Raw genomic sequence first — 27003 nt, 5'->3', positions numbered from 1 at the left:
TATTCGCTAAAGTTGTACAAGGAAAAAATATACTTATTACGAGTATAATCGTTATATTTTTATTATTTTGGATGAGTTTTGATAATACCGATCAGGATAAATAGCTAAAATTAAATTTGAATAATTTTTTTAATAAACTAAATCACATTTATTGAAAATTGACTATAATTATACGCATATCCATTGCTAAGACCACTGACTCCACTCTTGGATAAACAGTGTGCACACAGTTTTTTTTTATATCCAAAAAATTCTGTTAAAGGTTTTTCAATGGTGCATACAGTCTTATACTGCATCATCTGGTCCACGTCTCTCCGCCTCTGTTCAGGATGCGCCAATCCGGACCGACTCCGCCTATCGATCCGGGACGCAGGTGTGCCCGGGTAATTGACGCCCGGCCGGGATAGCCCGAATCGTAATGTTACTTTTGTTTTATAGCAGCTTTTTGGGTGGATCATCAATTTTAAATAATCATTACTTTAAGAAATATGATTTATTTATCTATCTCAAGCTTTGGCATACAAGCTTAGGATTTAACTGGTTATAACTGGTGTGAGTATTTTTGTTGTTTAAAAATTTTCGTCATTATTATTTTTGCTATACTTAGTAAACACAACGGCTAGTCTGTTTGCCAAATTATCGATGCTAATCATTCATCATTGACATCATAAGATGTCGATGTATGGTATTACGTTGTTTTCTTTTGTTTTGCTATAGATGTTAAAAAAAAGATGTATATAGAGAACACTACTAAATACTACAAAGCTACTAAACATAATAAGAGAGATTCGGTTGACAAACAGACGAAAAAATTGTACATAACTATAAGTAAATGTTTTGTCTATGTTATTATAAATTAATACAAAGATAATTCTGCAAACGATGACAAATGCCTCTAACACGGCCTACCTATTTCTGTCACGAAGGAATCATGCCTTCATCTTGAAGGAATAAAATACCCGCTATTGCCAATGGGAACTTATGTCTCAATTTTGGTAGGGGCCCCACTATGTTTTGTTCAAGCTCCAGCACTAACTTAAAATCTTATCAGAAGTTAAGTGTGTGTGAGTTGCCGCTGTTGCTACCACTTCTATCTAGGAAGGCAAGGACCAAGTTTATTATCCTAAATAACATTTTAATATTCAATACATCTTCATCCATCTTCAGCAGCATTCACGCCTAATTCAGCTACGAAAAAATTATGGGTTCGAGTTGAATAGATCACAATTTGCACAATAGCTGTTATGTATCTATTCTACCGTATGGCGTGGGCCGCACTGCTTCACATCACGTGGACCGGGAGATCGTTTAGCCATCCAAGTTTATGAAATAAATCCAGCTTATGATACTGGATCATTTTTTTACGATGACTTGCGAAAAAATTAAATAAACATTATAATATGTTATCTCTCTTTTCATACACGTGTGCACTGATTATTATAAAATATACCACAAACCAATTGCTACATATATAATGGTTCCATCGATTACGCTGATTTCTTTTTCGTCGTAGTCCGAGTTGTCTAGCCAAGGTTTTCTATAAATATTCTTTTTGTTTTTCTATGAAAAATTTTGAATGTGTGATTGAAAGACTCTTTAAAAGAATATAGTTAGTAAGTTTGTATACTTATCAGAATTTTAGAGAAGGTTTTATCATAGTACCATCCTTAAAATATTTGAAGTCTTCCGTCGATTTTTTTCAACCATGTTTTACCACAATCCCAACTTGGACGCTTGAACATTTACAATTTATTTTTATTTAAAAGGTCTCAATATAAAACAAAAAAAGGGATTTAACGCGGTCTAAAAATTGTCATTCTGTTTTGAACACGATAATTTGAGAAACTTTTTTCCTGAACTTGAGTTTCGAATAAAACTCTAGCAATATGACTACGGAAGTTTTTTACAGGTATTAGATAAAATAAAGTTTCTTTATTGTTAGTCGAGTAGTCTAGTGAGACAGCTTTAGATGCTTTGCTACTATTTAAATTGCGAAATGGACCTTCGGCTTTAGCTTTTCGTGCAGAACTTTATAAAGTTTCGTGATAGTAAGTTAAAATTGCTTAACGGAATAGATTCAATTTTATTTAATTTTATCAATTTTATAATGTCCGATGTTTCAAATTTCAACACGGTTTTGTATATGATAAGTGAAAATCTAGGTGTTTCTCCTCTGAGACTCTGTTGTATTCATAAAATATATTATTACAGATCGCAGGGTCTGGGTGGTAGACGCTAAGTTCTCAATTTTGCTTAAATTTGTACATTGTTAAAGCTGTATTCATGAGTGTTGAAGTTGATATGCTTGGCAATATCAATTGGCTTGGCAATTTTAAACTATACGATATGAAAATTCAAAATGAAAAATTCTACTAAGTACATAGTTTGTAAATATCTGACAGTTTACAAAATAAAACCGATGCATGTAATAAATTACAGTATCTCGATATCGGTTTTAAATACCTCATTTACATAACGCAATCGCTAGACGATACGTTTCTAAATTGATTTACTCGATCACAAAATGGTATAATTTATGCAAAGAATCATGTACCGCTCGGAGACATCCTCGCTATTCTGTATTAATACCGTAATAAACAGTTATACGTAACAAATATAACGGACAACATTCACTAAGGTCACGGCAAACGCTAATTTTCTTTACAGCGACATCGCAAAAGAACACGCAATATAAATGAAGCTATAATATTGTTTCTGTTTCAATATTTGTGAATATTTCAGCAATTGTAAGCCCTGTTTCGTCTATTTACCAATGTTCGTCATTTTCAAGTACTACGTTTAGTAACTAGTTTGCCTAGTTGTTATAGTTCAGTTGTGATTTCAATTTTGCTCTAGGTTCAATTTTAACGCAGACCCCAATTGTTTTTAAAACTTTGTTTTCAGAAGATTTTTTTCGGTCAGTCAAAGGCTATTGGGTTAAAATTTAATAAGACTTCTAAGAAGATTAAATGTAACAAACAGAAGACTGACAGAGGTCAGATACAGTGTCTGACACAAATAACGAGTTCTCAGGTTTCCTAATGTCCACATTTCGGGATATCTTCATTCTAGCATCCCAGAAAGATTTACCTAAGATAACAGATAGATATACAGACATCTAAGTATCTAAAGGAAGCGTCAGAACGCTATTTTGAAAGTTAGTCCTCTTATATTTGCCGCCGCTATTTACATATTCGTCTCAGGCGACGGAGCATCGAAAGCCGCCGTTGCCCAAAACATGTCTTGTCGGATGCCCCGGATCCACTCTCGGTGCTTATGTTGTTCTTTGAGCCCGTGAGCATAGCAGCCGTCCGCGCGTAGATGGAATATCCCCATTGGGCTACCAGTTAACAGATAAAGGGAAAAATCAGAAAGAGCCTTCATATATACATATATCTTTTGCGTAGATGCCTGAACAAGTAAAATGGCATCATAACGTGAATACTACCCACCTTTACACTTGATATCTTATTCTCAATTACATTGTATAACAGATGTCCCAGACTTTAAACCGGACGCATATATAACTACTTTGGGGCAGAATGGTGGTATCTACCGATGCCGGGATACAATACACCCTACTAGGAAAAGTATAATACTTGAAGAACACTGCAGTCCATTTTTCGACGAATACCTTAGTTACCTTTTACCACACTCTCGATGGTACTATTCTAGGCCTCAAAGCAATTTTGATTTCACAGATTGTTTGTAAATTTTGATGTCCTACTAGTCAAACTCGGCTCGCTTTGCTGGTCAATTTTTGATTTCACTTTGATCGTACCAAGCTACACAGGATCACCCACTGGCCCAATCTGAAGATTTCCTGAAAGTTTCCTTGAAATCGGTCTAGCCGTTTTGGAGTCCATCGAGAACACACATACGCACATCGACTTTTATAGATTTAGCGTATACTTGAATACCATACTTAAGTACGATCGCGTTAGGTATCAAATTAGGTTGCTGTTGCACGTTCCCCAGATGTATTATACTGGGAAAATTAAATGAAATCCAAAGAAGGGAAGACTACTTAAAAAATCAAATAAAAAACACGATTTTTAAGAAATTCATTCCGAGTTACGAAGCGTTGTTTTGATTTGTGACTTACACTCATTTCATGTGCCCTTAGATCCTGTCAGGATGTAGGGGAATCAAACCGTAACTATAGCAACTATTTAGTTGGGCCAATAGAGTTTTCCTCTATAACTTTTCAGTTTTCCTGTAATGCGGCCTTTTTTGTTAAAATATAATATACCAACAGTTTAACATCGTTTTGACAAATGAATTTATGAAGTGCATACTCGTGTATTGCAAACAATACTGTTAGTTTGGATTCATACTCAATTATATGTGTTTCGTTCTCATAAATTTCGTATTTCGTTGATAATTAACTCAGTGTTTGATGGCGAAATGGCTTTCAATTTCGACAGCGGACAGGTATGTATAAATTTCATAACAAAACTTACTATTTTTAGAGTTCAATATTGGTATTTTCGTTTAAATGAAAAGTGTTTAGTGGTAGTCTTTCTTCTAATGTATCTTAAGGTAAGGAAAGAGAATGCTCATTGGAAAAAAAACACGTTTTAAGTAACAAAGGAAACTGTATGTTAACCGAAAAAAAATAAAAACGCCACGCATAAATGAAAAATACTTTTTTTAACAGAAATTGTGTAGTTCCTTAAACATAGTTGACAATTTTAAAGGCAGCTAGGCAAGAAAAGGATATTATTTAAAGAATGTTGAACGATAGTTGATTTTTTATCGCCTTCAAAAACCTAAATCAATAGAAATCTAAATATGAAACACTAGAATTAGTTTCTCGAAATGTTAGAATTTATTTTATTTTATTTATTCATTTAGAAAACATATTAAGCATAGTACATACACCCCCATCGTTATTGTTCTTATTATGTCATAGTATATTAAAGATTTATACTATTTTTACTTACCACTACGGAGGCACTTCATGATTTATTCTTAAAATTATTTTATTATTATAATCATTTACTGTTCTATAATATATTTGAATTAAGTCCACAGTTTTACTACAAATTTCCTCCAGTGCACCTGCACCATCAGTAGCCCCTTCTGAATATGCCCATAAAACAGTTTTTTATTTGCGCGCAAATTGTAATTCCTTTAATCCAACTTAGATACATCCAATTACATCGCAAACAATCGTAGTAGTCAAGCATTTACGCTATTATCAATCTTATATCGAAGCAGATGTGTTTTACTTTAGTTCGTGCTTGACGCCATTGAGTTTGGGTCATTCCGAAGGGTGTTTTTTACTAGGAAGGAATGGCTATTTTTCACGGTTCATGTGTAATGTTAATCCGTGTTTGACACTCCTAGCTTGGTGTTTTGTTAAATGTTATCGTATATTTACGATAAATTGTTTTTTTACTATTGTTGTTTAGATTTTAACGTGAAATAAAGTACTGGATTATTACGCATTATGCCGAAAAATTGTACTAGAGATTAGGCATCTGCTTGCATTAGGTACTTATCTTTTGCAATTACAACTTTGATATTGAACATTTATTTTAAGTCTTGTATATCTTATACCCTTAGTGTGGGTCAGCAGTGACCTTCAACCGAATTGTGGATACTAGGTTATAATGAAGAAAGTTTAGTAAGGAAGTAAAACTTGGTTATGATGAAACCAATTTTATGTACTATTATTCTAGTAGTGATGATTGTAATGAGGATTTTTGCAAAGGTTCTAAAGAATAGAAATTTTGCAAAAGCCATGTAAAAGTGTTTACTTTTATGAATGTTCTCAACGTTCATAAACGTTATGCTGCGTATTTTTGGGTTTGCAGCAAAACTGTCGTGCGTCCGAGTTTAAGCTTTAGGGAAATTATTAAATTAGGGAAGGCGGGCAGCGACATTCAGATGTGGTGTCTGCCTAACTCCAAGCATAATTACTTCAATAAAAATACTAGAGATAGGTGTACCAAAACAAAATACATACGTATTTATTGCAAAAATGAATCCAATATTGTTGACTCAAAAGAAAATAGATGAATCTTAAAGAAAATGTACTGTCCTTTGTGTGTTTCTTTTACGAACCTTCAAGAAGCTGATATCGTGTTTAATCGGAAACTTAGGCAGCGGCTTGGCTCTGCCCCTGGCATTGCTGAAGTCCATGGGCGACGGTAACCACATGGTGGGCCGTATGCTTGTCTGCCTAAAAGAGCAAAAAAATATATATATATAATTCATTTAATTCATTAGGTACTCTTTGGTATATGTCTATAGACAACTCGAGTATTTTTTTTATATTTGGGAGCCGTGACGCACGATAGCTTTAAGAAATGAATAGGTGTTACAGTGAAAGCTTATTACATATGAGCGAAAATGGATGTTATAAAAAGCGTTATTGTTGTCTATGTTTAGCATTTGTGAAGATAATACATTACGTGAACCGACATTGAAACGGGTTACCAAGTGACAAATGCTTGATTTTTTTTAATTCATTGACGTTCTATTTATGGGGTCGATCGAGTTCAGGGACGAAGCAAATTCATTTGTGTTGCTAACGATGTCTAGGCGCGGCTGTAATTGCTAAAGGTCTTTGACGTCATTACGTATTCGATTTGTTGCCGGTTACGAATTAGTTGTGTTAGTATGTAGTTAGCGACAACAATGAAACAAAGGTAACGCATTAAATAATTGAGGCCGTCAGCGCAAAAGTGGCCTAAGCTTACTATAGTTAGTATGGAGATAATGAGGTTCAAATTTACCTTTACACAATACCTCGTAGGCAAAAAAATACGCGCTAAAATGATGTTTACAAAGTCATCTGTTATCTATGGATGAAACTAGGGATAGGCCGATTTTGCATCAAAATTTATTGTGTTTTAAATAAATTGCAATACATAAGCACGAATATGAATAGTGGACTCAATTAGAGTAATTTATTTAATCTACTTCGTGGTTTCTATATAGTATATCGTTTTACTGTCGTGCGATCAAATATTGGGAAACATCAGTTTTCAGTTAGATTACTAATCAAACCATAATTTTGATAAAAATATTGTTATATTATAAAGTTCATGTTATCGATTTTATTGTACGTGGTTAACGTTGTGTTTGTATTTTGGTTATGCTACTCACCACTAAATAAATACTCTTTGTAGACCTTGTTCGTAAAAAACTTCTAGATAAAATTTAAGGTAAGTTCGTTCTAGAGCTTGACGAATCCAATAAAAGTAACTTTTAGGATTACACCGGATTTGAAGTCGTCGTGGCCTAAAGGATAAGACGTCCGGTGGATTCGTATATATGCGATGCAACGGTGTTCGAATCCCGCAGGCGGGTACCAATTTTTCTAATGAAATACGTACTCAACAAATGTTCACGATTGACTTCCACGGTGAAGGAATAACATCGTGTAATAAAAACCAAACCCGCAAAATTGTAATTTGCGTAATCACTGGTGGTAGGACCTCTTGGGAGTCCGCACGGGTAGGTACCACCACGCCGCCGTGAAGCAGTAATGCGTTTCGGTTCGAAGGGTGGAGTAGCCATTGTAACTATACTGAGATCTTAGAACTTATATCTCGAGGTGGGTGGCGCATTTACGTAGTAGATGTCTATGGGCTCCAGTAACCACTTAACACCAGGTGGGCTGTGAGCTCGTCCATCCATCCAAGCAATAAAAAAAAAAGAGTGCAGTTACTAAGGGAATGATAAAAGTGGGAGGGTTTTACTCTTGTGGTGGGTTAAAGATGCAGTGTATAGTACACAATACACTGATGTACTTTAAACCTAACGATTACTAATGATCAGGCAGGAATTTGCACTACTATTAGCGAAATATATATTTGACGTAAACACCATATCTACGTGAGGCTGAAGCTGTGCTTTGTAGTGCAAAATGTAGTTTTTTGGCTTTTGTCGTTTTTATCAAGTTGTGAAAAACTGCTTCGCTGTGTTGTGAACATGTAAGTAATAATATATAATAACGAAACTTTATGTAATAATAGAAACTAGAGGTCCCGCAGTAGTCGAAATTCGACTATAATTAATTGGAATTGTAAGTTTGTACACTATTATGATTGTATAAATTATATAAAAAAATATTAATAAAGACATACAATGTTTAATCTATTCTCAATAGACGTCTCCACAGACGTCAAGAACAAAAATTTGACAATAAATCATCAATAAATAGTATGCATGCGTGTGTGCATCAAATACATGGTATGTAGTGTGTGTAATGTTTTCTTTATTGATTTAATGTATCTTTTATGCATTATTTAAAAAAAATATTAGCATTGTGCACTTCTTTTCTATATTCTCTATAAGTGTGGAAAATTTCATACTCCTCCGTCCGCGCGATTTTCGTAAAAAGGGATACAAAGTTTTTGCTTCACGTATTAATACATATCGACGGCAAAAAGCAAACCTGCTGTAACCCACATCAGTCACGATTTTTTTTTATTTCATATTTGGAATCAGAAAAAAAAACTCAGTCGAATGGTTCTATTCCCGTGGCTCAACGACGATTAGAAATTTTTGTACAGCAATAGAATTAATCCTATTTTTTCAAAAAGACAACTGGTTACTTGAAGTAAATAACATGAAAAACAGCATTTTCTTAGCATTTGTTATTTACACCAACTTTGCTTTTCCTAATAAAGTAATCATTGTAGTTACAGCACCGTTGTACGCTGGTTAGGGCGGTTTACAGCAAAATTGCATATTATTTTTTAGCAAGGTACCACGTTTACGACATTTAGTATATAATAAACAATTGATCCTTGTAGTGTACTACAAGAATAACAACTATGATATTGTAGACAATCGCTAATTACGGCAACATAAACACATAAAAGTTTTTAGATTCCTGTTATCTATGCCATTTTTAATACAATATTACTGTGTTGATTATGTGCGTTTACCGCCATTAAATACGCGCGCTCGCGCTCACTTGGTCGCGGTTTACCGCGTCGCTCAGTCACTTCGCGGCACCCAGGAAGGTATAACGTATTTGCTGTTACTGTGTGTCTTCGCGGAATTGGAGTTACTTTAAAAGGTAAGTATTGTTCTTGTTATTATATAATTTAAAAATGTTATGTTAGTTAGTTTCCTACCTACTGCAAAGTAAGTTCGTATAACTATAAACATTAATTGATTTCAGATGTCTAAACGCCGTCTTGATTGGAAAGAATCGCTAAAACCGGATGTTACTGTTGGCAAAAAAAAGAGGAAAAATAAACATTTTAAAAGATGAAACCTATAAAAATGAAAATGGTAAATTGACTGGCCATACCTATATGCCGGTGGATAGTGTTCACGCTACCATTGAGACTAAAATAAGAAAGTGTATCGTTTGGGCACCATGACAATGGCCTACTATAATGGAATTGGCACGTCTGGATCCAGAGCCATACAAAGTTGAAGTACTCAATGGAAAATATTTCATTGGTTTTGACGATCTTGTTAACTCTACATTTAATAAAAAACAAAAGCTATCAATTTCAAAACTAAGTATTGCTACCTTCAAGAATCAAGAACCCAACTTGATGTATATTAAAAATTCAATGTTACCTGACGCAGAAACCATAACAATTCCTTTGAGTCCATTAAAAAATACAAATTGTTTGAAGGATATGTTATACCCTACAGCATTAGGAATATCTGCCAAAAAATACAAGGATTTAACGAGTCTAGTTAATAAAAACATAATTCCTTCAAGGTTTGCTGCAGAATACATTTTAAAAGTAAGCATTACAGCAAAGGATTACTTAATGGACACAGATGAAGAAGACATACAAGAAATAGATAGTGCAAATTGATTTAAAAATTGTTAAACTGATTACATTTTGATTTTATGATATTTTATAATGTTTTTAATTTACCCTAAAATAATTTATTTATTCAACATTTATTGTTCACAAAATATACATAAACTTTTGTTTTTGTTCTTTCCAGATAATTTCCAGAGAAATATTTTATTTTGTTCTCACAAAATAAATAAATTTCCATAGTTACAGCGTTATGTTTTACCATCCTTTCAGTATTTCTAGCAGTAACGACAAATGAAATGCATCTAGTTATACACAAGAATATCATTTACTTCAGAATTGACACAGATAATTTATTGGTTTATGTAATTACATCAAATATTCTTTACGCATAAATGTTTGATTTTGAGTCTCCCATACATTTATATGCTTCATTTACAGCAAATTCACGTAACAGACAAAAAGTTGCTATTGTTGTAACCAACACAAACGCATAATAAAAGTTACTTCTGGTAAAATCTTAGTATTCGGCTTGATAGAAAACAAAAAAATACATTTTGGTTCTTAAAATGATACTTCTAAGTTTTATAGTTTGGGAGTTTTTTTTTTTTTTTTTAATAAATAATTTTCTTTTGCCTCTGGTGAACATTTTTCATTTTGTGGGTTATAGCAGGTTTGCTTTTTGCCGTCGATATATAGATTAAGCCAATAAAATAATGTGATCGTCGATTAGTTTGTGATGTTTGAAGGTAAACTTTGCAAACGAAATGATTTATGACTTCATAATTGCAGTTGTCTTTCGAATATAGTAACGGATACATTAATGTATTACTAATGGTGTTTCGTTCTATATTTGTGGAGTCAAGTCTTAGTATACGTTTGAACAAGATGATTCTGTTTGCAGTAATTATCATCGATTCATAAATAAGAGAAGCGGTCAAGCCATTTATTTCTGTATTTAAAGATTGCCAAGATTGCCATTAAAGTGTTTAGACTATTAATTAGTCGAAATTAACCCGCGTTAAGATATCACGGGAATGTGGTATGTATTTTACTTATATTCTGGGCTCATCAAAACCCTCACAGCATTATTGAAATGTTCGAAAGACATAAAATTTTGTGTCAGCTTGAATTGGTTACACGGTTTTTTTTTACATTACATTCTTGGTGAGCAATTGATGAAAGCAACAATATCAATAATTATGTTATGGTTCTACGACTGACTGAGTAGAGTAGTAGTTAGCGGCCCTGCTGTTGCGTCTAGGGTCGTGAGTTCGATTCCCACATCGGCCAAACATTCGTGTAATGAACAGATTTGTTTGCTCTTTGTATGGGTGTACATTATCTACATAATATGTAGATAATTATGTATAACTAACTTCATACCCCATCAAGTCGCTCAATCCCGTTATTGCAGGATAGCCGTCTGAGCACCATGGTTCCTAAGGAATGTGGATCTCCATGATAACCTGGAGCTTGACTCAGTCAGTAAGTATCTACAGTTCATTCAGTTCAGTATCATTGCGCCGCTTTGAGAAGGCGGCACGACATGAAAACCCTATTGTGGCCGCCGGAAATTACATACTCGATCCTGTGGACCAAATGATAAACAGTCGACGTCGCCCTAAGCACGTCTTTATAAAATGAACCCACAGACACAGCCTACTGAGTTTCTCGCCGGATCTTCTCAGTGGGTCGCGTTTCCGATCCGGTGGTAGATTCTGCGAAGCACTGTTCTTGCTAGGGCCAGTGTCAGCAACACTCCCCATTTGAGCCCCGTGAGCTCACCTACATGTGAAGGCGATGCTGAAATAGCCTCTCAAGGCTATCAGCACAGGTAGGAAAAAATGTATATAGTTAAACATATAAGTTTGTTTATCATCTTTGGTACCTATAGCATAGGGAATCCTAAATTGGAACTGGATGACTTGTGCGATTTGTTCCCAGTTATTATTATTACTACTACTAATAAGCGAATAAAATAAATAGCTTGAAAAATAAAAAAAAGTTAATAGGTTTTTTTTCATCCTGTAATGCTGATAACAAAACTGCTTTGGAACTTTTACAATGCAATGACAAGATGATTCTAAATTATTGCGGGTATTTATAATTTAGTCAAATGGACGCGTGATGTATGGGGTAAATAACAATTTGCAACCCTTTGTTAAAACGGGGGATGATTATAACGCCCAACTCAATAGGGGCTGGAGTGACACCTGATCAATGGGTAGGACTATTGTCATGAGTTTTTTGTAACAAATTGTACCAGAAATTAAATTTGAGACACTTGAGAAAATTTTAGACATCGAATGATTTGATCGTCAACATGTTAGTAAATTCGGTTCGATTTGAGAGATATGATAATCGTAAAATACTTATTAATCTATCATATCTATCATGCATGTACGTATGCAATTAATTTTGGTCTTAATAGTGTAACCACTGTTATATTTTCGAAAGTTAAAACTTATATATTGTTTTATGTAAAGCATGCTTGTATGTATTTAATTTGTTATTTGATTAAGTTAGAAAATAGTATAACGGCCTTTATTATATACACAAAGGAACGGCGGCTTGTTTATCCCTGGTATTGTTGAAGTATATGAGCGACAGTAACCAATCACCATCAGAATGATGAACTGTAAACTCGTCTGCCTATAAGGTCAATAAAAAGCGTCTCTGAGATTTTTGCGAGTCGTAACCTACAGTATATACTATACAGAACTAATCTACAAGTGTTTTTTAAAATCTCTAAAATATCACTAAAATATTTTATACATAGCTGAGTGTGCGACTTTGTCTTCATAGGGAAATTCATTTTTATATTAAACCGTGTAACACAATCACAGCGCGGTTCAGAAAACTTATAATCTATACTAATATCTATATCTATACTAATATTATAAAGAGGAAAGATTTGTTTGTTTGTTTGTTTCGAATAGGCTCCGAAACTACTGGACCGATTTGAAAAATTCTTTTTCAATTAGAAGCCGACATTGTCCCTGATGAACATAGGCTACTTTTTTTTTTGTTTTGTTTCATGTGTGTTTTAATGTTTCCGAAGCGAAGCGAGGGCGGGTCGCTAGTCAGGATATAAACTGGAATAATTGTATATGAAATGAATATATTTTATGTTAAATGAAGATATGATAAAAAAAAATTGTTAAGGAGCGAGTTTTTAGTAAATAAAACTTTATTAAATCTAACTAATATTCTTTTGTGTGAAGCCCGCACGACAGACCTCCATAATTGTATTTATGAAGATAGAAAGTGGGTGCACGACTTTAGTTTTTGATCATTCATGCCGAACCGATACGAATAACAAACGTATAAAAGCGTTATAGTTTTTCTGGGCCACGGTCACGTGTCAAATTACCGATGGGTAATCGAACTTGTTTAGGTACTAGGGCCGTTTAACAATATGTAAAATGATACAGGTATAAATCGTGATTATTCCTAAATTAGATATTAATAGAAATTAGATACTAAATAATTATCAGTCTTTAGAATATTCCAATCTTTTATGATCTTATCAAACCTCTTGGTTTTCAGAGGTTTTCATAGGTCGTTTATGCTACAAAATAATAATAATAATATTTATTCAAGCCTCTTAAAGTACAAACACGTACAAAAATACTTAACACTAGTATAATAATATACATGGCTTTGTGATTGTGAAATGATTTCGTGTGTCGTTTTTTTCTCAGGCAAATAATCTTCAACTGATTTTTATTTATTTATTACGGTAAGCCTCTCTCGTGTATACCTACTAACCGTTAGGCTTTCCCTTAAATCCGATCTTCGTCATATAAAAACTATAATATTTATAATTATAACAAAATCGTCAGCTATTTAAAAAACTAAAATAAAACCTCGAATGTAAATTATTAATTAATGAATATGAAAATCTCATATAATTCATTGAGTAGTTGCGTGTCTTGTTGCTGTTGTACATGGTTGTACATAATTTTAAAATAATCTCTTTTGAACACGTGTCACTTCTAAAAGCGTGCGCCGCGGCGCCGCCTTCACAAAGTAATCAAGACATGTGGTTATTCGATTTTAAACCATTGAAATTGGCGGTTGATGTAGTTCTATGGAACGATGAGCTTTTAAGGAAACTTAGTATGTACATAGATTTCGCGCATCTTATGAACAGAGCCAGATTTGAAACTGAGAATGCTGGACTAGAGAGGACTATTAGAGAGTATTTAATATGATAATTTAAAAAAAATGAACATTTTGTTCAAAGTGTATTCACTACATCACGAGGGCTGAATGTTGACAGCCATTCAATAACAAAGTTACATCCTCTACAATTGTATTTAAACAGATTGCACATTTACCTGCCGGTCAACGAACACAAAATAAAGAAGAAAAGAAGAAAACTTTAAAATATTTTTAGAAACAAACAAAACAAATATTACAGTAGTAGGTAACGAGGGAGATTTGTAGGAAAGGGTATTATTCTATCCCAGATTTAAAAAATATCTCTGACATAGTCTACAATAATTTTTAATGTTTATATTCGTAGTTTAACAAAGAGTCGACGCCAAAACGGCTTGGGAACTGGGAGGTACCACGTTGGGCACCATCGCGCGCTCGACCTTTAGAGATGCGAGCGAACCCGAAACCCATCTGTGACATCAACGGCCGCTTTCTGCCCGGTGCTCCTAGAGGCACGTCTAGATGCTTCGGACATTTTACGGGTACATGGGATTTGCCAAGGAAGATTACCAGGAAAGTAGGTTAGTTAAATAGTATTCGTAAATGAGAAGTGTGGCTTGTAGCCATCATACAGCACAAGATATTTGAAAGTGAGAATTGTCTAAATTGTATGAACCACAACGCGGGCTCATTAGATCAAAATGGCGGGACTTTAAAGCCAACGCGACAAACCTTGCTGGCATCGTCCTTTTTGCTGCTATTCGAAGTCATCACGATGTATCACGTCAAGGTCACCAGTTTGTAGGTACACGACAAAAGGAAGATCTTCCACCGAGCGGGTGATATTCCTCAGTACCCGCAATATTACCAAGCTTATGTTGAAAATGTCGTAAGCCTGATTCAGGCATCTGTCAAATATCTTGTGTTGTATGATGGCTACCCGCCACAGAAGTATCATAAATCTAGATTACAGTGTAACAGTGCCTAGTGCAGGTATCGGCATTCATTACTTCTAATTGCTCCAATTATACGTTAAAAGAATATATTATTATTGTTTTCAAATTTTGTGCAAACATCGTGCAATAAACTCAACCAACAAAACAAAATTCCCAATAATAAGTCATTTTTCAGTTCGGCACGCATGTGAAGGTTACGTGACCTTATTGTGAACTATGATTGTCTTTCGAATCGGTACTTTGACAAATTATAACAGTTGTCTGTCCTTGGTGGCAGCTATATAACTCGGCCCTTTATTTGTCAACATACTCGCAAAACACTTCTTGATTCTCATAAAATCGTGTCACGTAATAGTTGAGTATCTCCCGTCTTTGTATTCGGTTTGGGTCGGGCATTCGATTGCACAAAATCGGAAGTTATAAATCGATGACCTATTAATACTTTGCACGCAACTCTGCCCTTGTTTTGAGCCTGCATTGATTTTATGATAAATAAATTTGCGTCTTTACAGCTGAGGAGTTAGCGAAAGAGCCGCCGGATGGGCGTTTCTCGGATTGGTTAAATCCTCGTGTACAAAGACCGAAGGCTGCTGCGACGGCATCGGGGCGCTTGCGCGGTGGGAAACGCGCCAAAGGAAAGGAGGATGTTAAAGAAAATGGAAACACACAGACATTTGTAGTGAGTGTTTAAGGCTGCACGCCGACCTTTCAAAGAAATTTGCGCGCGCGAAATTTTGTTTGTTTCGTAGATTTAACTGTTTTAGAGAGAGGAATTATGTTGACGCCTTGAAATTTTGAAGTATGTTAGTTTTGCGGAATTTGTCATTTTTAGCACTTTAGATATTTTATGTAGTTGTGTTTAATAGCCTTTGTTTTTGCAATACTTAGTTTTTTTTACAGCAGACGTAATCTCAGTTGATAAATTTTTATTAGTATTATATAAATAATTATTATTAGTCATAGCTTTTTATACGTAAAACAGAACTATCTAGTTAATTTAAATTTAAAATTTTATAAACAATTTATGTTGGTTGTAGTATCAAAAGAAACTGACTGCACAGCGTAGGCAATCATTTCCAACAGTCTTGATTAGATTATCATCCAATACTAAGAAGTATGTATTATATATTTTGAAGTCGTCGTGGCCTAAAGGATAATACGTCCAGTGCATTTCTATGTAGCAATCCATCGGTGTTCGAATCCCGCCGGCAGGTATCAATTGTCCCAGTGAAATACGTACGTAACAAATGTTCACGATGGACTTCTACGGTGAAGGAATAACATCGTGTAATAAAAATCAAACCCGCAAAATTATAATTTGCGTAATTACTGGTGGTAGGAGTCCGCAAGGGTAGATATCGGATCTTTTGGAACCTCTGGGTCTGCGGAGGGACTTCGGTTCCCTCTGTATTTTGTACCGTATGTTCCATGGGGAGTGCTCTGAGGAATTGTTCGAGATGATACCGGCATCTCGTTTTTACCATCGCACCGCCCGCCACCGGAGTAGAGTTCATCCATACTACCTGGAGCCACTGCGGTCATCCACAGTGCGTTTCCAGAGGTCTTTTTTGCCACGTACCATCCGGCTATGGAATGAGCTCCCCTCCACGGTGTTTCCCGAGCGCTATGACATGTCCTTCTCCAAACGAGGCTTGTGGAGAGTATTAAGCGGTAGACAGCGGCTTGGCTCTGCCCCTGGCATTGCTGAAGTCCATGGGCGACGGTAACTACTCACCATCAGGTGGGCCGTATGCTCGTCTGCCTACAAGGGCAAAAAAAAAAAAAATAGCACCACCCTGCCTATTTCTGCCGTGAAGCAGTAATGCGTTTCTGTTTAAAGGGCGGGGCAGCTGTTGTACTATGAAAAGTAAGACCTTAGAACTCATGTCTCAAGGTGGGTGGCGGCATTTACGTTGTAGATGTCTATGTGCTGCGGTAACCACTTAACACAAGGTGGGCCGTGAGCTCGTCCACCCATCTAAGCAACAAAAAAAAATTGTTATGTTACTAAAATATAACAAAATTTATGTAGAATATTTCACTTATGAGTTTTGATTGTTATTTCAGCCTCGCCAATGTCCATTTCATAGTCGCCTTCGTAAAGTGAACAAAAGTAAAAAGTAAATTTGCACCAGCACTTCCTTATTATTACACGATGCAATATTTAGCAAATGTAATTAAAATTGTTGTTCCAAATGATTTCATGTCTGTACTCATAAGGATTCTGATGTACTAAAAAAAGACACAGGACAAGAAGAGGCAATTCAAGAAGATAATTTTGATCAGAACTGTACGAGACAAGAGGATCCATTGGATCTTTATAAGCAGAAAGAGCCCGTAGACGCCGATGGTCGAAGTCCTTATATTCCAGGTAATTTAACGGAAGAAGACAAGAGACATGAAAGTTACGATTCGCTTGTGAAAGACGCAGTTAATCAGTTACACGGTCAACAAGAAGAAAAAACTGAAACATTCTGGAGAAAAGTCGCTGAAAACGCAAAGAAAAATGAGCAAGCCGTGGAAGAAATGAAATACGAGAGAAAAGATCAAACTCCAAAATTACCACAAGTAGACGTCACTCAAAATTTTCAGTTCGCTAAAAAGATGCATGTCGGCAATTTGGAGCATCAACCACTACCTGACACATTAGGATACAGAAATTTAACAAAAATTGGGGAACACAGAGGCTCCGATATTATTGTCAAGCCGTATGCGATTGGCTGGAAAGGATATGGAGCATCAGGTCCTACCTGCTGCACAAAAATGCGCGTCCACAGACCAAAAACATGTGATCCCAAGAAGGGAGAAAGTGAAAAGGACGAAAATAAACAGCGACCGTCGACCTCTGCTCCTGATTTAGGAGGTCAGTACAAAAAACCTATGTCACTCATGGATTTAGCGATTTGTTGGGATTTTAGAGCAGACGATCCCATAAAAGAGCCAAAACCACCCAAACATATTGATGGTTCGAACGGATCTAAAGCTCCAGCAGTGTTCACAATGGTTCATACACCGAAGGAAGAATTCGAGGAAAAAACAGGCCATTCGAACCCAATTTTTAATCAAAATCGGATAGTGGAAGATGTCGGACGCCATTCTGTACCATACTTCGAAAGAGACATCACAAAAGAAAAACGAAAGAATTCATGTGACGTTCAGCATTGTCCTCGGCATACTAGTGCTGATAAGAATTCAAGATCTGGATCTTTGAGTAGAAGAAATTCCAGTAATTCTGCAAAAAAATCACAATGTGACGGAGTCCATGGCTGTGGAACTCCTAGCGATTCGACTCGTAAAGGGAAAGGTGATGACAGACCGGATAAATTGCAACCCATTAGAGACGCATGGAAAGATGATTTAAAGTACGGCAGTGAAGTCCATTCTAATAAGAACAGTTTGGAGCCGTACGAGAAGACGCCATTAGCTCAAGGTAAATTGAACCACAGTTCACCAAACGATTCACATATAACCAAAGCGAAAGACTGCGACAATTCTAGTGGCAGTTTAAAACATAAGCATTGTTTATCTTGCAACGGAACAAAGATACCTTCGGAAATAAAACAAAAGGAAGATTACAAATTCGCATTCAAAGCGGGCAATCCTAACTCTGTTAAAAGTGTGAGCACATCTATAGATTCAAAAGGATTCAAGATACCGAAGATGCGTCATCCGTATACTAAAAAATCGTATACCATACCGACGCTCGCGCCTCCGTTTAGTATCTGGAGGGATGCTAATGCAACGGGTTATCCGGAGCACTGGAGACTTGCAAGCGTTTACCAGCACGCCTACAAACCGCCCGAGCAACGTCGCAAACCACTCATAGATAGTGTTTTTCAATGACCAATTCAAGCTTTAGGGGTACATAATGTAAGAAAAATACGTGTAGCATCGTCCATAAAATTGTTTATTGAAGCTAAAATCATCAATTGTTTATATACGAAAACTCGTGAATAAATATCTTGCCGCTTACTAATCGCCGTTTATCATTCGTCTCGAACACCTGCGTGTTATCACCGAGCTGATATTGAGCAGACTAATTCCTTCGATGACGCTCAACGATTAATACGGTAAGAACCTCTCGTATTCCATGAAGAAAGTGCACTTTCTTATTGTTTCCCAAGCTTTGCTGCAGTACTGGAGCCATCCTCGTTCCGATAAGTTGGGAACGTTTGTGATCTGATGCTTGTTGACTCCGAGCACCATCCAGCGCAGTCGTTTTGCGAGTTGCTCGAAAGGTGGATGCCCGCGATAAATGTCTACGTTATCTGTAGAATAGATAAGCACCTGGGACGTGATTATCAAAGTACGTCCAAACAATGTTTCATTCGATGATAATTAATAATCTATAGTTCTATACTAATATTATAAAGCTGAAGAGTTTGTTTGTTTGAACGCGCTAATCTCAGGAACGACTGGTCCGATTTGAAAAAATATTTCAGTGTTAGATAGCCCATTACTGAGAAAGGCTATATATAGGCTATATAACGTCACGGTAAGATCAATACAAGTGGAGCACCAATAAAGAATGTTTCAAAATAGGGGCTTAAATAGCTCCTTAACATACTATAATTCAAAAATATTTTCACATTGTACGTAAATGAAGTGGGGGGTAAAATTTAGCGTTATGCCAAAGTAACTATTCCACGCGGACGGAGTTGCGGGCAAAGGCTAGTTAATAATAATATAATAAATCTTGTTACCTACTTAGTATTATATCTATCTAACATGAAACAATGTTGCAGGATATGGAAAATCAATTATTGATAAAATATAGTTACTTAAACGATATCTTTTAAGGTTTTCTCGAATTCAATCGTTTTATTTAATATTTTGTTGTGAAAAATAGAAAAGAGAATACAAGATTAGCATTTTTTTATAAATAATGCTTAAGAGTATTAACAATTGTATATTATAGGATATATATTATTATACACTTGTTTTTATTTACGGTATTTTCGCAGCAGGGCTAAATTTTTTTTCAAACGTTAGCTTTAAAATTTAATTTTTCAAGTAAGCAAGTAATTTAATTTTTGTTGAATCAGTATTGGGTTTTCTTTTTGTGATTTATTAGAAATTATATTTATAAATGTTTTATTAACTAAATTCAGGGAAAAGTGACCGAGTATTATTATTATCTAATATAATTTGATCGATGACATTTTTCGTTTTTTTTTTATTGCTTAGATGGGTGGACGAGCTCACAGCCCACCTGGTGTTAAGCAGTTACTGGAACCCATAGACATATGACGTAAATGCGCCACCCACCTTGAGATATAAGTTCTAAGGTCTCAAGTATAAGTTACATTTACCATAATCCTCGTATACTTCGGGCAGTAGGAACATATTTATGGGTGAACCGCACGTTTCCACGTTGTAGCTCTTGCATACGCTATCTACATTCAATCCGTTTCGATTCGTATCGCTGTACATGTACATTCCAGAGTTTAGCTGCAGTGACGACTTTTGGAACGCCTTTCTAGAAAAAAAAAGTAACCTCTTTACGTGGTTATGAACTTTATTTGACAAAAAAAAAAACATTATTAATTGTAAATATATTTAAAAAAAAGAAAAATTTCATTAAAATTGGGATAGATTTTAAGTATTAAAAATACAAAGTCATTTGTCAGGTGTGGGGTTCGAACCCACGCTCCCTCTCGGGAACCAGAGCTTAAATCTGGCGCCTTAGACCACTCGGCCAACCTGACGACACGAAGCCTTCTTGAATTTATGAACCCGATGCCTGTTCCAAATAGTTTGTGATAATTTAGGGAAAATAACGCAAATTGTTTGTCTTCTAAATACAGTCAAGGGTGGGGACTTTATTATTTCTGTACAAATTATAAGCTTATAGTGACGATATAGTAATCTTCCTATAAATTTGTAACTCAGAGAACTTATGTTTCAAAGTGGGTGGGGCATTTACGTTGTTGATGTATATGGGCTCTGGTACCCACTTAACACCAGGCGGGCCGTGAGCTCACCAACCCACCTAAGCAATTTTTTTTTTGTTTAGTACGATACGTTGTAGGAAAATTAAATCTCTCTACAAAATTTGAACCCCGGAATAGCCGTATCGATCGATGCTAATACACCAGACGTTATTATCTGATCAGTAGAGTTTCAATTCAAATATTTGATGTCAGTCACGTTTCACGGATATTATTGAAAGGTGTGAAGTATTGTGGAACTTGTGCATTATCCATTGTAACTTTACGCAACTAACACACCTGTAAAGATCTTGCATAATTTTAATGGATTCGGGTGTATAATCTTCTAGCTGACATCTGTTATGTAGAAGCAGCAAGTGGGGCTGGTTCTCACCAATGGCCGTCGATTCTGAACCTTCTTGGTTCGAAATAGTATTTGAAGCCGATAGTGAAGGCTTTAACATCTCCGCTGTTTGAATGTATCTGAAAAAATTTAATACTCCTGTCGTATTTTTGTGAAATAGTTCGTAGATTGGTGTTAAGGCTTCTTGCGAGATTGCACGGGTAGGTACCACCACCGTACCTATAAAACTATGGAGGGTAGAGGTAAGTAGATATAAGTTTAGGAAGTGGGGAATTTTTGACAGGAACGCGAGGAGCGAAGTTGTGTGATTTGTTTTATTTTGTCTACCTATTTAGTGTTTCTTCAGGTTTAAATGTGTAATAACGGTGGTTTATTAACTGTTTAGTATCTGTGAAAGTGTACAAATGTAGGAAAATGAAACAAAGCCGCTGCTGAACGTAGCTTCTCGAAATCCTCCAAGAGTCCCACTGAAAAAGTCTCAGTAAATGACCACAATTTTACTAAGATTATATTTCATCCCATATCATTTCATCTTATTTCATTTCATTTCACTCCATATTATCATTTTTCATAAAAATAAGAATATAAATTAAAATAAGACTTGACCTAAAGGTCTTAGTTATCAGGTCAGAAAATCTCTTAAAAATGTAGGAGCTGGAAATGATTGAATATATCAGATTTACAGAGAGTGAAGTGTGCTGGATTAAAGTGAAGTGTGGTTGGTAGTTTACTACTACTGCGATAGGTATTTGTTTCTTCTATGGCGCTACCTTAATTGGCTCCCTTTCAGCGGACACTTTATGATACTGAGATGGTGCTTCTACCCTCCAGAGTAAAGATTAAGACTTAGAACTCATGTCTGAAGGTGGATGACGACATTTACCTTGTTGATGTCTACGGGCTCCGGTATCTACTTAACACCAAGTGAGCTTTGACACTCGTCCACTAATCTAAGCATAAAAAATAGATTGGTTGACGGATAACACACAGCTTATACCAGTGTTGTTTATTTATTTCGGTTGTAGGCAGACAAGCGTACGGCCCACCTGATCGTTATTGGTCAGAGTCACTCATGAACATCAGCAATGTCAAAGGTATAGCCGAGCCACTGTTTACTTCATGTAGAATCCGTAATTGGCACTTTTTATGGCTATTGAAGGTCGATGTGGTTGCCGGCTTGTTAGGGATTGGTTCGCGCTGAACTTTTGGACTGCAGTAACACGAGGAGTGTTACCATACGTTCCTAGCTTTCTTACACTGAGGAAAGGCCGTGGTTGGGAACTCATTACATATCGAGTGCATTTCGTTACGTGCACTTCGTACGTTACGTTCATGGGTGATATATCCTTTTATTTTTTCTCCTGCCTATTCTAGTAACCTCGAGGGGTTATTCTAGATTCGCCGAGCTAGTAGGTGAGGTCACGGGGCTCAAACCTGACGACGTTTCTAACACGAACCCTAGCAAGAGCCGTGCTTTGCAGAATCTACCACCGATCGGAAACGCGACTCACTGAGAAGATCCGGCGAGAAACTTAATGAGCTGTGTCTGTGTGTTAATTTACTCGCCGAGCCCTTCGTCACAAGCTATCCGAATACACTAGACGTGTGGATTAAGCATAGTGACTGGATTTGACCGTAATGTTATCTAGATTAATAAATCTGCGTGATTCAGAAAACGAATAACGCCATCTATCGAACGATACGGTAAACACTTCTATAAGCTTTATGTCAATAAAGATATTGTGATAAAAATTTTTTGGGAAGGATCACGGAAGTTGTACTCAAAAACGCTTGAATATTTAATTCATATTATACAGATTGAGTTGTGGGAAAATTGTTGGCGTTAGATATCATCTCCTTCATCATCACACCACCCTACACATAAGCACAGGCCTATTAATAAAGATACCTCGACAGTATCTCTAGGTGAATCTAGAAAGAAAATTTGATAAACAATTCTCCTCACACACACATTTTGTTTTTGGAGTATTAAATAAATAAATAAAAGCTTACCTAATAAAATTATAATCTGTAAACCAATCCTGGACTGCAATAAGCACATGACATATAGCCATTAGGAATGAAGCTATCTGAAGACATTCTACTGTGATTTCATTAGAGCTTTTCGATTTTATAGGAGGCATGCTGTCTTCTATTAAAGATGGTGACCAAAGAGCTTGACAATCCAGAAGGATAACACGATCGTTTGTTATGTACATATCGATACCTAAAATCATTCAAATACATGAAAATCTGCACTAAATTCCAAAGTGGGCATATTCGTTTCTTTCAGTCATTTTCACACTATAATAGGTATTTAAAGATAGTAACTTAGGACATAGGACAGCTATACAGCGGAAATTATTTTGAACTTCTTGAAAAATTTTTGCTTTTGTGTAGCATTTGTCTTCTACAGGCCGTGTATGGTCAATGGAGTTATCTATCCCTTTGTAGTTAGGGTACGGATTTTGCATTTGCTCTAAAATAGCAGACTCCCTCCAAATTAGGTAATCTCGCTTCTATTTGAATTCACTTTATGATATACTAGCGACCCGCCCTCGCTTCGCTTCGGAAACATTAAAACACACATGAAACAAAAAAAAAAAATAAAAAAAAAATGAAAAAAAAGTAGCCTATGTTCATCAGGAACAATGTCGGCTTCTAATGGAAAAAGAATTTTTCAAATCGGTCCAGTAGTTTCGGAACCTATTCGAAACAAACAAACAAACAAATCTTTCCTCTTTATAATATTAGTATAGATATATGGGTTCTAGCAAAATAGTTAAAATCAGGTAGTGGTAGTTTACTTGCCAATTCACATTAATAAAAAATATTTAACTGCAGCTTTTATTGGAGTTGATAGATATAGAAACTCCTTATCAAAAGAAAAGAAAATATATACACAGATAGCAGTGACAATAGGTGCCATAAGAAGAAGTGAAAAAATATCGGTCAGTTTCATGAAGTAAAACAAAATAACAAAAGTGATTTCATTAAAAAAATTCTAAAGCGTCCACGTAGTTCATTCTAATTTATAAAAGTGTGTTAGTATATTATTTCGTAACTGCCTGCACTCTGCGATTTAAAGATTTGACTCTGCTACCAAGAACTTTAAATTATATCAGCTTTGTCATATGAAATTGTAACCATACCTTTGGTACAGTGAACGCCTCTTTCAATTTGTTCAATATCTTGTATTTTAAACTTTGAAAGTGTATTCTTATCGATTTTCGGTTCTTGTGGCTGTATTAAATCAAGATTATCTGATTGATTTTCAATATTAGCCATTACATTTGTTTCATATACACCCTCTGGTGCCTCATGGGAATTTAGAATTTCACTACATAGGTTTTGGTCAAATTTGTTTTGTGCTATCAGATTGAGTATTGTTGATTTACCAACACCTTGAGTTCCTGTAATGAGAAATTGTAAATTAATGACCAAAAGACTAATGTTTAAATGTGTGTGTACAGAAAGTATCTTAAATATTCTTTTCCGATGCCAGGGTTATTGACAATCTATTGCTTCCATTGAGAAGAAAATTAATCTGAACAGAGATATAGTGGTTCTAGAAGTAATAAGGTAAACTGATTATGTATTTTCACAAATGAATACTATTTCTTTCTTTTGGAAAACTAAACCGGTTTTAAGCCGATACTAAGTTTTATGGTATTGTAAAAATGCATGGTAAACTTTGCAATTCAACAACTGAAATGTGTGACTTCTGCCATATTACCAAGCCTCAGCTAAATCAGTTCAAATTTTGAGACTCTAGCAGTGGCATAAACATAGAACTTATTGACATATGGCTTTGCATTAAAATTCATCCCATTTGTTTGATGAACTGTTATTTCAAGAATAAAAAAAACATTTACCTATGATTCCAACAACTAAATAGTTTGTACTTGAGTCATGCAGGAACTCCAAGGCTCCTGAATTAAATACAAAATGTTTGTCTAATAGTTTCACTGGCTCCAGCATTGGTTTTAAGGGAGGACTAACTTTTTGTTCTAAAAAAACATTAATCATTAATTTTATTTTGGAATTATCTCAAAACATCGTGATTTCTAGTTCTTGGAGACTGCTGTTGCTATGATAGGGTTTCTTAGTGTTAGTGAGTAATAAAGGGTTCGCAAAGGTAACCAATGATGATATCAAACTATACATATATCAACAACTATAAAAATGGGATTTTCAAAAAAGTTGGTAGTAAGCAATGACTCCCTGTGGACCAAAAATTCAGCTATCCATGATTAATGTAACCACTTATAGTAGAATAAGTTTTAGACTCTATGAATGTTATCAATTGAAATAGTTAAAACAATTCCAGATTTTCATATTTATCAATCAATATTTTCAAATATACACCTATCGTCTTTTTCTCTTTATTTTCATTCTGAACTATTTTAGATGGATGAGGCCCTTCCGCTTCAAGGTTTGATGTTTTAGAAATTTTAGGGCTTTGAGGTATTTCATCTTTGGGAGTACTTTGTTCCCGAGTTTTTAAAATTATGGTGGGTTGTTTTTCTTTTTCTTTCTCTTTTGTTGCCTCTTTATTTGAATTATCACGTTCTGATTTTAAAATTACTGGCCGTCTTGGAGTTGTGGGCTCCTGTAAGATTTGCAAGAACTGTTAAAATGTATTTCTTTTTACTTTCTTTAATGGCTTTCATAAAAGGTTGATGAAAAAAATAGAATAAGTATTTTTGTAAATGGTTCATGCTATTCAGATAATTTAAAAATTTCAACAAGTCTGTACAGTACATTAATAAATTTATTATATTGTTAAACCAAAGATCTTGTTTACATTTTTCTAACCTATAAATATTTACCTTGGGTAGGAAAGGTTTTTTCTTTTTATCGGCCATATCTATTCAATTAGGTACTTTACTTCTTTTTTAAATGTTACTTGCAAATAAACAACAATCAATATTAAAACAGGACTATCTCCTCAGTTTATCTATCTATCATCCACAGAACACTATTACTTGCTATCATCAATCATCAGGTTTATTTTCGTTTTGTCCTCTTGCGATTCTTGCACCGTTGCACAAGCAAAGAAAGTGTAGTCAAACAGCCAGATGCTCGGAACTGTCCGGAACAGATGACAACCGCGCTGTGTCACTTATATTGATTCGATAGAATTTTGTCTCGGGCGAAGTTCAAACACAATTAGTTGAGTTACAAGAGGTTTTCGTTGGTTCATCTCCAACATCTCCACAAGGCCACAAGCCACTTTAGAAATTCGGCGACTTGTATCTAAAACCATATAAATGTAAAAAAAAAAACTGTTTTTGACATCAAATTTTTGTGTAATAAAGCCTAAGTCACTAAAGCCATTTAAATTATTTCATGTTCTTTTTCTAATATATTATTATTTTGATGGTGCTGCTAGCTATGTACAAATGATTTGCTAAATTATTTGGCGAAGTAGATTTTTTTTTCGGGCCGGGGTCTCATAATTGCTTAAGAGCTGCGGGTATGTGGGACTCGACGATCTGAAAGGTGTTGGGAGCAAACCGTGGGCCCAAGGAATTTTAGGGTCCACCCACTAAACGACTCTCCTGCACTCGTCGTTCAAGCGTCCGGGCGTCCTATCCCCTCCAAGGTCAGAACCCGGATGAGGTATGGGGGTTACCGCGGTCAACACTGCAATCAGACAACGCAGCTCACCCTAAGGACGCCCAGCCGACGGAGCCTTCGAGGCAAATCGAAGGCTCTGAAACGGCAGCCGTCTCGGTACGGCAGCCCGTCAGGCCACCCAGACGGTACCGCTGGTGTCCCGGAATATCCTGCTGGACCAGAACCAGCCTGCCGGGTCGGGACGCGAT

General features: G+C 35.6%; 3 protein-coding genes and 1 non-coding gene across 4 annotated transcripts; 2 read left to right on the top strand and 2 right to left on the bottom strand.

Annotated features, from left to right (window-relative positions):
* The first annotated feature begins 4209 nt into the window (after positions 1-4209).
* LOC110384735 (uncharacterized) lies at positions 4210-18854 on the top strand. The gene is made up of 4 exons (XM_021349390.3): positions 4210-4434; positions 14290-14503; positions 15391-15557; positions 16946-18854. The coding sequence occupies exon 4, from the start codon at positions 17405-17407 to the stop codon at positions 18719-18721; it is 1317 nt and encodes a 438-aa protein (XP_021205065.2). The 5' UTR covers positions 4210-4434; positions 14290-14503; positions 15391-15557; positions 16946-17404; the 3' UTR covers positions 18722-18854.
* On the top strand, positions 13184-16985 carry LOC134198706 (protein Flattop). The gene is made up of 5 exons (XM_062673783.1): positions 13184-13192; positions 14290-14503; positions 15391-15557; positions 15916-15992; positions 16946-16985. Exons 1-5 carry the CDS (start codon positions 13184-13186, stop codon positions 16983-16985), a joined length of 507 nt encoding a protein of 168 aa, XP_062529767.1.
* On the bottom strand, positions 18765-26391 carry LOC101744801 (nonsense-mediated mRNA decay factor SMG9). The gene is made up of 8 exons (XM_038017127.2): positions 26005-26391; positions 25541-25784; positions 25048-25182; positions 24325-24585; positions 23186-23399; positions 21109-21291; positions 20191-20357; positions 18765-19146 (listed from the first exon to the last, which is right to left on the bottom strand). Exons 1-8 carry the CDS (start codon positions 26038-26040, stop codon positions 18941-18943), a joined length of 1446 nt encoding a protein of 481 aa, XP_037873055.1. The 5' UTR covers positions 26041-26391; the 3' UTR covers positions 18765-18940.
* On the bottom strand, positions 20503-20586 carry TRNAL-UAA (transfer RNA leucine (anticodon UAA)). The gene has a single exon. It is a non-coding gene; the product is annotated as a tRNA-Leu (tRNA).
* Positions 26392-27003: the final 612 nt, after the last annotated feature.

The sequence above is a fragment of the Bombyx mori genome, chromosome 18, assembly GCF_030269925.1.
Source record: "Bombyx mori chromosome 18, ASM3026992v2".
NCBI lineage: Eukaryota > Metazoa > Arthropoda > Insecta > Lepidoptera > Bombycidae > Bombyx > Bombyx mori.
Note: the sequence above shows the minus strand (reverse complement) of the source record. Positions and strands in the feature narration are given on the sequence as shown.

Bases quoted from the DNA above. Each gene is read 5' to 3' on its own strand.
- LOC134198706 (XM_062673783.1), top strand. The intron at 14,504-15,390 runs GTTAGTTAAATA...GCGTCTTTACAG, and splicing joins GAAGATTACCAGGAAAGTAG to CTGAGGAGTTAGCGAAAGAG. The intron at 15,993-16,945 runs GTATGTATTATA...TTGTTATTTCAG, and splicing joins TTATCATCCAATACTAAGAA to CCTCGCCAATGTCCATTTCA.
- LOC101744801 (XM_038017127.2), bottom strand. From the start codon at position 26,040: ATGGCCGATAAAAAGAAAAAACCTTTCCTACCCAAG. The intron at 20,358-21,108 runs GTGTGTTAGTTG...TTTTTTTTCTAG, and splicing joins ATTATGCAAGATCTTTACAG to AAAGGCGTTCCAAAAGTCGT. The intron at 19,147-20,190 runs GTAAATGTAACT...TCTATTCTACAG, and splicing joins CGAAGTATACGAGGATTATG to ATAACGTAGACATTTATCGC.
- LOC110384735 (XM_021349390.3), top strand. From the start codon at position 17,405: ATGAAATACGAGAGAAAAGATCAAACTCCAAAATTACCACAAGTAGAC.